The sequence below is a fragment of the Zeus faber genome (assembly GCF_960531495.2).
Source record: "Zeus faber genome assembly, chromosome: 6".
Classification (NCBI taxonomy): domain Eukaryota; kingdom Metazoa; phylum Chordata; class Actinopteri; order Zeiformes; family Zeidae; genus Zeus; species Zeus faber.
Genome location: NC_137201.1, coordinates 26,521,184 through 26,531,928, shown reverse-complemented (window position 1 = coordinate 26,531,928; position 10,745 = coordinate 26,521,184). Strand labels below are relative to the sequence as shown.

The 10,745-nt window shown below is 48.5% G+C and overlaps 1 protein-coding gene across 1 annotated transcript; it reads left to right on the top strand.

The window, feature by feature from the left end:
- The first annotated feature begins 127 nt into the window (after window positions 1–127).
- Window positions 128–10,745, top strand: LOC307231498 (creatine kinase U-type, mitochondrial-like). The gene is made up of 9 exons (XM_080002238.1): window positions 128–530; window positions 2,577–2,775; window positions 3,886–3,981; window positions 4,485–4,706; window positions 5,575–5,660; window positions 7,287–7,410; window positions 7,928–8,062; window positions 8,341–8,466; window positions 9,772–10,745. Exons 1-9 carry the CDS (start codon window positions 382–384, stop codon window positions 9,883–9,885), a joined length of 1,251 nt encoding a protein of 416 aa, XP_079858364.1. The 5' UTR covers window positions 128–381; the 3' UTR covers window positions 9,886–10,745.

The following is a 10,745-nucleotide window of genomic DNA, read 5'->3' as shown; positions in this document are numbered from 1 at the left end:
GTTCAGTGTGAAACCCGAGCTTGTCCTGGTGAACACGCAGCTGCCCCCGGTGGACTAGCGCGTCCTCGCAACTTTGACCTTGCAACACGCGATCCAATTCCCGCTCGATATTTCGCCGCAGAAGCGCTCGGCGTGGTGACAAGTGGAGGGAACCGCCTCCCCCGCCCCGCAGCCCTCTCCTCCCAGCAGCGCTCTCCTCCTCCTCCTCCTCCGCCGCCTCCTCCTCCGCCTCCTCTCCGCTCCCATTCCTCCAGACAGCGTCACTCCTCCGCGATCCGTCCGTCCCGCCGTCCGTCCGTCCCGTCCCGTCCCGCCCCGCCGTCCGTCCCGCCGTCCGTCCGTCCGTTTCTCCCTCCTCCCGCGGAACCCGAGGGTCTAACCATGGCGAGCAGCTTCTCCAGGATCCTCACCTCCAGGCGCAACGTCGGGATCCTGTCTCTGGTCGGAGCCGGGTCCCTCACCGCGGGCCTGCTGCTGAACCGGGAGCACGTCGCCGCCGGAGCCCCGGTCCGGAGGCTGTACCCCTCCAGGTAACCAGCAGCCACGCCGCCCGCTCCGTGGGCACCGGTGGGTGATCACTAAAGATCAGATAGGATGGAGTAAGATGGTGCATTGATGAGCTGGGTGAGGAATATGGAGTGAGAGCATATACACCAAATTAGATATAATAAGATCTTATTAGAGTCTGTTGGTTTTTTGTTTTTTTTTTCAATTGAATGATAAACAGAACAGAAATATGAAATGACCAATGTGCAATGCAAAATAATAACTTACAAATAATGTGTCATATGCCGTTAATGAAACAACAGAGACATACAGTGTACACCAGGACGGCGTGTCTGTGTGGTTCCTGAAAATTGTAACAAAGACACAACAGTGTTGACTGTCATTACGTTTTCTTGGCACATTCTGCAGCCTCTTGAATGGCCTAGCTGGAACTGTAAGTAGGGGAAAAAAATGCAGGGACCCATTGCAAGGTAACCTCCATAATACCCTGCAGCTCTATAAGAAGGTGTGTGTGTGTGTGTGTGTGTGTGTGCGCGCGTGTGAGTACAGTACGTGCTCCTGTGCACACAGCCACACAGTCACCTTGATGCATTTTTAGGGCCTTGCACAACCTTATCCATTGCTATGTGATAACATTGCCTCATGCACAGGGATTAAACGAGTGCACACAATACCCGCTGGGTGTGTATCATGGGCCTTGCCCTCTATGCGTCAAGCCAAGATTGCTCTGAGAGCAGCTCCCGCTTCCAGCCCACCCGGTGGGGGGCCAAAGGTGTGGACAACCTTTACGTTTCCAAGGGAACTCTGGGACTTGTAGCGTCTTCCACCCAGCGCGGATGGTTTTATGGATTTTCGCTTTAACCCTACACCGCCTTTGAAGTCAGTGGGACGGTGGTGAATCTCACACTATTATGTTCACCACAACCCCAGGAGATTTCTAGTCATATCACTTGCTCACCGCTTGTCCTCCACACGTCAGAGGACGTCGCACCTCATTCGCCGCAGCGCTGCAATGTTCTTTTCAAGCACTCACAAGCATCTGCCCCAAATAAGCGTCTTAAATAGTAGTGTAATAACTAATTATAATGGACAAGACCTGTACGGTAAATTGCCATTCAAAAGTAGTCAAATTAATTAACAAAATGTGCTTACTATTCACTATTACACTATTCAGAATCAGAATCTTAGTTTCCTATCTTTTTATGATTTTGGACTTCATGTCTTAACCAAGTTTGATGAAAAAAATTGGACTCTTTGGAAAATGAGTGAATGAGTTTTAAAGGCTCAACTTTTAGGTTTATTGTGAATTTAATGCAAATTATTCACTAAATTAGTAATTAAAATAATTTTTGTTATATCCCTTTTTATGGCTGACAGACAGGTCAAAATGCTTTACATTGAACAAATAGATAGATAGAGAGAGAGAGAGAGAGATAGATAGATAGATAGATAGATAGATAGATAGATAGATAGATAGATAGATAGATAAAATGCTATACATTACAATAGAAAATTCAACGATAAGGTAGATAAGATATGCATAAGAATATGCAATATGCATATTAAATGCAATAAACAAAACTGCATTAGAAGAACACAATTGCTATAAACTATTCAAAGGAAGATCCGTCTATAGATCATCTGAAAAGGTGGATCAGCAACTCAAAGCGGCCCTTCCCGTCTGGATCAATGAGTCACTTGTTCACCTTTCATGTCGCGTTTCAGACACTCATGCGCTCACGTCTTTCCTGCCCCGCCCGAACCCTTTGTGAATTTAATCCAGATGAAAACCTCTTGTGAAGTTCACGCCACGTCTCACTTGATCATTCGGAAGGCCCCCCCCCCCACACCTAATTATTCGGTTATTCCGGACGACAAGAGGGTGAGACAGGGTCATGGGTCGCAAGGTGTTCAGCGGACGTGTGAGGCGCTCGGGAAGCGCTGGATCCCCCCCCGACCTGTCGGCGCGAAGGGTCTTTTTCCTAAAACTTTTACCCTCCCCGTGCGTGCGTCCGTCTGTGGGTCCGCCCGTCCGTGCAGTTTCTAATCCGGTGTTTGCCTGCGTCCAGTGCCGAGTACCCCGACCTGCGCAAGCACAACAACTGCATGGCCAGCCACCTGACGCCCTCCATCTACGCCAAGCTGTGCGGCAAGGCCACGCCCAACGGCTACACGCTGGACCAGGCCATCCAGACCGGGGTGGACAACCCGGGCCATCCCTTCATCAAGACCGTTGGCATGGTGGCCGGGGACGAGGAGTCCTACGAGGTCAGACCTTAGAACTTCTCGCGATTTGGAGCCGCTGAATTGCCTTGAACTCGCTCAAATGTTCGGTTCAAAAGAAACACGGTCTGGATCTCGAATGGATTAAAGGGTTTCCTCCAGATTTGGGCGCCTCGCAAAAGTCAATATTCTTAAGCGTCTGGTGGCGTCGATGTAACATTCCGTGCATAAATTGGGCAGACCACGGGAACTTATTTGGTTAGTTTATTTGAAAGTTTAAGGTTTGTTACCACTCTTACTGAAGTGGTACTAAAACTTGCCACGTAGTTGTTTACACTGAGCCGCACCCTGGTTAGTCATAGGGAGGAAATGATCTGGAATGTACAGTTATCTTAGTATTGTTGATAATGGAAGGAAAGCGCTGAGCGGAACTCCTCCTCGTGACCCCCCCAGAGCCAGACGCTGAGTTGAGAAATGTTTTCTAATTTCCTAAGATCGACCCTCAGAATTGACAAATAACCCCGGCGTGAGTGTGATAAATCGGATGCTTAGAGAACCCAAGGTGAATACCCCTCCGTGACCTGGGAGAGCGGAGTTCTCTTCCTGTTCTATTTGGTTTCCAGCGCCGTGCCCTGTTTAAGAACAAGGCCAGTTTTTTCACCAGAGAGGTTTGATTTTAGAATCAGCGCCGCGCTCCACTTGGGAGCTCGTTGTACTGATAACTGCATATTTATAATGAACTACAGACCCTGCCAACCACGTTTCTTTAGAATAGAAAAAAATATATACTGAATATTTTATTTTAAGGAGTGATATTGAGACCTCGAGCATCTACTGCATTTCTCCTGGTTTTTATATATATATATATGACATTTTTTCCTGGTTTTAATGCAATGCTCAGCCGCGCCTAAAGGGGGAAAACCTTTTCGTTCTCCCATTTAAAGTCTTATGAATAACATGAATGATAAACATACCATAACAACACTGCAGGATCATTGGAAGTTAGTGATGTCATTTCCTGCCCGGGGGCCTGGGGAAAACCTTTGAGCAATACGATACCGACTGCCAACACGTTTTACGTTGAATGTACCATAGTGTAACAGCAGTTCATTGTCTGCATCCCTATTAAATATGAATATGCTGCGGTGCTTTCAGGTTTTCGCAGCCCTGCTGGACCCCGTCATCAAAGAGAGACACAACGGCTATGACCCCGCCACCATGACCCACCCCACCGACCTGGACGCTGGCAAGGTACCCCCCCCAAAGACCATCTGCTGTAGAGTACAGCAACGTTCTACTGCTACTTTTTTTTTTTACCCCGCAACGCTGTGAAAAAATCCAAAGTGCAATTTTTTTTATCAAAAAACAAAAAAAAGTACAAACCCTGATGTGCAGTTTGTCTGAATATGTGCAATACGCCTCATTACTCTAATTCCTATTTATGTTGTTTCTACTTAGGTATATATTTTCTATATATTTTATATTGCATATAGTGCTTACCTTGATTCTTACTTGCTTTTTAGTTACTACGACTCTTTATCGATGCTCTCTATTTTCTGCTGTCACTTTTTGCTGCTGTAACTGTGCAAATTTCCCCGTTGTGGGACCAAAAAAGGTTTAAGTTATGTTATGTTATCTTATCTTATCTTATCTTATCACTAGTGCTACGAGCTGAGCTGATAATTCTGGCAAACCTATTTTATTACCCAAACGTGTCCGACCTACTCTTGATCCTCTGACCTGTGCGCGGACAGATCCGATCAGCGGTTTTCGACGACCGCTACGTGCTGTCGTCCCGCGTTAGGACGGGCCGCAGCATCCGCGGCCTGAGCCTGCCCCCCGCCTGCACCCGGGCCGAGCGGAGGGAGGTGGAGCGGGTGGTGGTGGACGCCCTCGCCGGCCTGAAGGGCGACCTGACCGGGAAGTACTACAGCCTCACTCTGATGACGGACAAGGAGCAGCAGCAGCTCATCGATGTGAGTGGGGGGGGGGGCCTCCGGAGACCAGGCGAGACTAGATTACTTGACTAAATTATTTCGCAGTCATTTCGAGACGTGGATTTGGCGACAGGACCCGATGCTGTATCAGTGTTAATACATATGTGTATGAATGGAGGTGGATCCCGGAGCAGCGCAGCAGAGATCTTCCTGACACCGGTGGTGATGGAGACTTATGTCTTACCATGACCGCCGGGAGGATCCGGCGAGGCTTGGGAAAGGGTGGAGGTGGGTGGAGGGGGGCGCCTTAGCACAGCGTCCGAAATGACACAGGGAGAGAGGAGCGAGCGGCCGTCGAAATGCTGGCGCGAAGCCGAGGGACTTGGCTCTCTCGCAGGGTGCTGCCGGCTCCGCTCACGACTCGACGGCAGAGCTCTCAAATGCCACCCGGGCCGTCGTCGTCCCGCCCCGAACTTGGGCCGAATCTCCAGAAGAAACGTTGCGTAATCGCCGCTGCGTTCCTGCTCCTCTGCCAAAATGAGTCATATGGTTGTCATGGGGGAAAAAAACGGTTTTCTTGGTTTTCTGTTGGTCGCCGAAAATGCACTCTCCTTGCGGGAAAGCAGAAGTGAGCGTGACAGTAGGATGCCTGCTTCTCCGATCCTCGCCCTTCAGAACCGCCCTCAAGGCCACATAACCAGTTTAAATAGTTTAAGTAAACCAGTCAACCAGTGAAGTAACACTTATAAAACATTCTGTTAACAGGTCATTTATATTACAGGCTGTAGGAATGTGAAGATCCAGCGCCTGTGCTTTTGGCTGGCAGATAAAGGTGTTGTGATTCTGATCCATGATATGCTGTAAGGGAACTCACCTCACACGCTGTGCTCGTTTGCTTTAACGCCAGGATCACTTCCTGTTCGACAAGCCTGTCTCACCCCTCCTGACATGTGCAGGCATGGCTCGTGACTGGCCAGACGCCCGCGGAATCTGGTGAGAGCCGTCTGCCTGTCTTTCTGCCTGTCTGCCTGCCTGCCTGCCTGCCTGCCTGCCTGCCTGCCTGCCTGTCTGTCTGCCGGTCTGTCTGTCTGTCCTCTCTTAGAACAGTTCCCACTTATCGGGAAACAAACGTAAGAATCCGCCCCTATTTGACAACTGTTGGGTGCTGCACCACTGGCTGTGTCCGAGATGCATGAGCAGTCGGGACGACGCCTCCTCGGTTTCAGCACGTAGCCACAAACACAGTTGACCCTGCGATCAATCAGCAGCCGCTACTCTCGCTCTCTTTCTCCCCCAGAGCCCAAAAGGCAGAATGCCAGCTTCTCTCTTTAATAATTCACCTTCACCCCCCCTCCCCCCCTCCCCACCCTCCCCACACTCCATTCATATCACCTTACAGGTGCATTGGCAGCTTCAGGATCTCTCTCTCTCGCTCTCTCTCTCTCTCTCTCTCTCTCTCTATCATTTATCCCTCTCGCTCTGTAACTTGTGTTTTTTTCCTCCGCCCTTTCCCTTTCCATCTGTCTGTCTTTTCTTTTCTGTCTGTCTTTATCTGCTCGTGTCATATATTTTTTTCCTTCCCAAGTTATCTTTGCTCCACTTTTTAAAACATATTATTTCACTTTTCCTTCAGGCTGCTCCTCAAAGGTCTGTTCTCTTTCCTCCGGCCGACCGCCCTGCCCTAGTTTATTCTCCGCACAGGTTTCTGGCCCTGTTGTAACGAATGCACATCTCTCTCTCTCTCTCTCTCTCTCTCTCTCTCTCTCTCCTCTCCGTCTCTTTTCCAACACCGCTCTCATCTTTCATCTTCTTTAATGCCCCCCCGCGTGCTCTTTCCTTGACCTTGATACTGAACCGTCATTGCATTAAATCTCTCTTTAGAGATTTAGCTTCTGAGACGAAGCTGTGCACTGCATAGAGTCTGTTATAACACTTCTAAGATCCCATATTTCCCATTTGGGGAAATTCATCAGTTGATCAGTCCATATATCTAAAAATAAATTGAGAATGTTTCTAATCTAATCAATGAGCCTGATCTGATGCATGGTCTATATTTACTAATGATCATCTTTATGAGTAACTTTCATTGCAACCCACAATTAGTTTTACCTTCATGTCAGCGATAGCATGCGTGTATTGGTTTGTTTGCTTTTAAAGTTTACTTTTTTTTTTTTTTTACCATAAAAATAACTATGATCTGCGAGACCGATATGAACCACCTTGGAGACCATTCGGACAGACATAATTATTAAAACTTATCATTACTGTCTCTTGACGGGGCTTTAACCGGATCCCCCTTTATACTTGCCAATTTTAAGCTTCCGTTTGAATCCATAACTGGCTTCCACCTCCTTATTAACTCAACAATCTACTTACGTACCACAATAGCACAGAATACATCTGCAGCTGTACTGGCACCATAATCACAAAAGGAAAGAAACAACATACTCTTGATTTTTATATACAATCGTGTTATTGAGCTGTTGCACAACATCACGCGCCTTTTAAAAAATGAAATTATCGCTGAAATCCTCTGAGAAATGTCCGCGAGGGGAAATGCATCCCTGCGTTGTGGAGCTGTGGTCGCCCCCTGATGGCGCCCTCCTCTCTGCTCTGCAGGCACAACAACGAGAAGACCTTCCTGGTGTGGATCAATGAGGAGGACCACACCCGAGTCATCTCCATGGAGAAAGGAGGGAACATGAAGAGGGTCTTTGAGAGGTTCTGCAGAGGCCTCAAGGAGGTAGGAGTGTGTGTGTGTGTGTGTGTCTGTGTGTCTAAATGTGTGTCTGTTATACACCGTGTTTACACACATGCTGGTAAACATCCCTATGCGAATAATACACAATATAATAAAACACAGGGTGTATAACAGACACAAATTTAGACACACACACACATATTCATCTTCCATCATTAAGCTTAATCATGAAAAGGCATTTCTATATCGTGCTCGGTTTTTCTTTCTTTCTTTCTTTCTTTTTTCTTTCTTTCTTGCTCTTTCTCTTTCTTTCTCTCTCTCTCTCTCTCTCTCCCTCTCTCTCTCTCTCTCTCTCTCTCTCTTTCTACAACCCTGTTCTCTTCCTCTCCCTGGTTTTCCTCCCCTCTCTGTCTCTGCCGCTGAAATTCTCTCCCAAACACATGACGCCTCCTCCTCCCGCCCAACCCTCCATGCACCTCTCTGTTCACGTTCCTTTTCTCCACCTCGCCCTCTCCCCCCGCCTCCCCCTCTCCCCACGCCTCCCCGTGTCTCTCGTCAGGTGGAGCGTCTGATCCATGAGAAGGGCTGGGAGTTCATGTGGAGTGAGAAGCTGGGCTACATTCTCACCTGTCCCTCCAACCTGGGCACGGGGCTCCGTGCAGGGGTCCACGTCAAACTGCCGATGCTCAGCAAGGTGAGCCACACGGGGGAGGGGTGCACACAAATGGATTGTAAATCACGATTCGGGTGAGCACTGGATTTAGAGCCACAACTCCGCCGTATCAAAACCCGCGGGCAGAGAAAATGCCTCGTCGAGGGGCCACCGGCAGGAGCGTACAATGCAAATGTCTCTCAATCCCTGAATGAGTAATTATGTCATCTTCAGCCCTGTGTACGACTGTCTCTCACCCCGTTGGTGAAGCGCACGCCTTTAAAATTACCTTTAACACCGAGCTCCTGTGTGCCGCCCAGGACCCCCGCTTCCGCGAGATCCTGGACAACCTCCGTCTGCAGAAACGAGGGACGGGCGGAGTGGACACGGCTTCCGTCGGGAGCACCTTCGACATCTCCAACCTGGACAGACTCGGACTCTCCGAGGTAGGGAACCCCCGCCCCGCCCGTTGCCACTTTTTTTGAACGGCGCAGTTGTGGCTTCCAACAGCGGGTAACCGGGTCATTCTCATAAAAGCACCATGAAACATTAATTTCATAGAAAGAGAACAGCTTGACGTGAATGTGCGTCATTGAACATGAAACTAAATAAAGGTTGGTTCAAACTCTATATGGCCAACCTCATGCGGTACTCTCTTGCTAAAAAAATGTATCTGAATCCAAGTTTTAGTTGCATGTAGGTGTTCAAGTGTGAACCCTAATGTGAGAGCCTTGAGACCTCAACAGGGAGACACAACTGCGCTCCCTCACATGTTTTGTAGGACAACTGGATGAAGCTTTTGCTGCCTTGGTGATTCGGAAACAAACTACCATGTGATCCAAGCCAAACGATGGGAATAAACATCGCGCTGGCGTCGGGGAGGTGTGGCTGCGTTTGGCTCTCGGATATTTTCGTCCGTTCGCGCATCGGTCGGTTCGGACGTGCGGCCAAGTCCGTGCGGCGGATTATTGTGTGGCTCTTGTTCGGCTCGGGCGGTGGCGCTTGGTGGATTTGGACGGCTCCGATGAAAGGAGGCCTGACACTGCCTCATCTGGTGTGGGGGGTCCAGCGCTCCGTGGCCGTCCACCGCGCTGGGTGACGGAACGTTTGGAGCGCACGGCTGAGCGAGGAAGCGGGAGCAGGCTTAGGCTTAACGCCATTCACGTGAAGAGGGAATACGCTGTGCAGGTGGGAAAGGAGGGCGAGAACCCCTGGTAATAGCCTTTGGAACCGTGCCATTACCCATTACAAGACATTAGAAACAGACGTGTGCCTGTGTAGATCATCACATGGAGCAGATAACTACAGATCATTTCAATGTGACCATGAAAACACTTTTTTTTTTTTTCTGCCCCGTCAGCTAGCCTAGATAAATCAGGGAGACCTTTTCAATTCTGCCAATAGTGAAAAGTATTTTCTTGTATGTGTGATTTGAGATATCTTTTCATATTTTCAGCCGTATTTAGAAATGTAGTTAATTATAGGGATGTCATGGGGTGAAATAAGAAAGTCTTTCAAGAGAGCAGCAAACTTTTGATGCCGTCCACCCCGAAAGAAAGACTATTTTCAAAACACCTTTCCTTATTCTAAGAACACAATGGTTTGTGGACTGTAAGAGCAGGATCATTTCTAAACTGAGAATTTTTTCCTGGCCTGAGAAACCTTTTGCTGGAAGTGAGAATGTCTCGCTCCGCTTACCGAAAATGTTCAATACATTTTTACTTTTTTTTTTGTGTGTTCCCATCTCTCAGGTCCAGTTGGTGCAGACAGTGGTTGATGGTGTCAACTACCTGATCGAATGCGAGAAGAGACTGGAGAAAGGCCAAGCCATCAAGGTGCCCCCGCCTGTCAGACAGTTCAAGTAGATTCCTCCCGACCCCCATGACCCCACCAACCCCCATGACCCCACCCCCCCAACCCCTGTGGGCGTGGCACACACACACACGCACAACACTTCCCCTTGTGCCCATAGATAAGATCCTTATCTATGCCATTGCCTCAGTTATTCTCACTACCTGTGTAATGTACCTTACCTGCTCCACAGAGTATATACAGTATATCCTTCTATAATATAATCAACATTATATTATGTATATATGATATGAAGCTTTCCTCCCAAGCCTGTCGAGAGCCCTAGATACTGTGTTCAGCTAAATTTCAAGTTTCGCATTAGTCCATTCGAGGGGGTTAATGCAAAATTGGAATTTTATCCTGGTGGCGCAAGGAGGTTGCCAGTTTTTTAAGCCTTTTGCGTGGTGAAACAGTATCTATCGCTCTGGACCTGGCATAGCTCTACAAAAGCGCTTCCCCCTCCTCATGAGATCCCCACACCCTTTAGAACCTTCCTCCACTTACCTCCTCTATCCTTTCCTAGCGCATGTCCCACACTTTGTATCTATTGCGCACTTCCTGTGTATTGACCGCCCGCGGTTGGCTCTTATCTGGTACGAATATAACTAATATCTGGTGCTTGTGTTGTTCATTCGTTCATTTGTGCCTCAGTCCGCCTTGTGGTTTGCGTGCTCACAACTTGACTTTATTTTGCCGTCCTCATCGCATCTGAATGTGGAGCGACCGCGCGAGACTAAATTTGGCTCAGGGTTCCCCAGAGGTACGTTTTAAAGATGCTCTCCTCATGTTCTCTGTACCGCAGCTAACAATGCAATATCACTCCGAAACCAACCGTCGAATGTCACACTGTACGCTCTTTCATTAAAGAAACCAT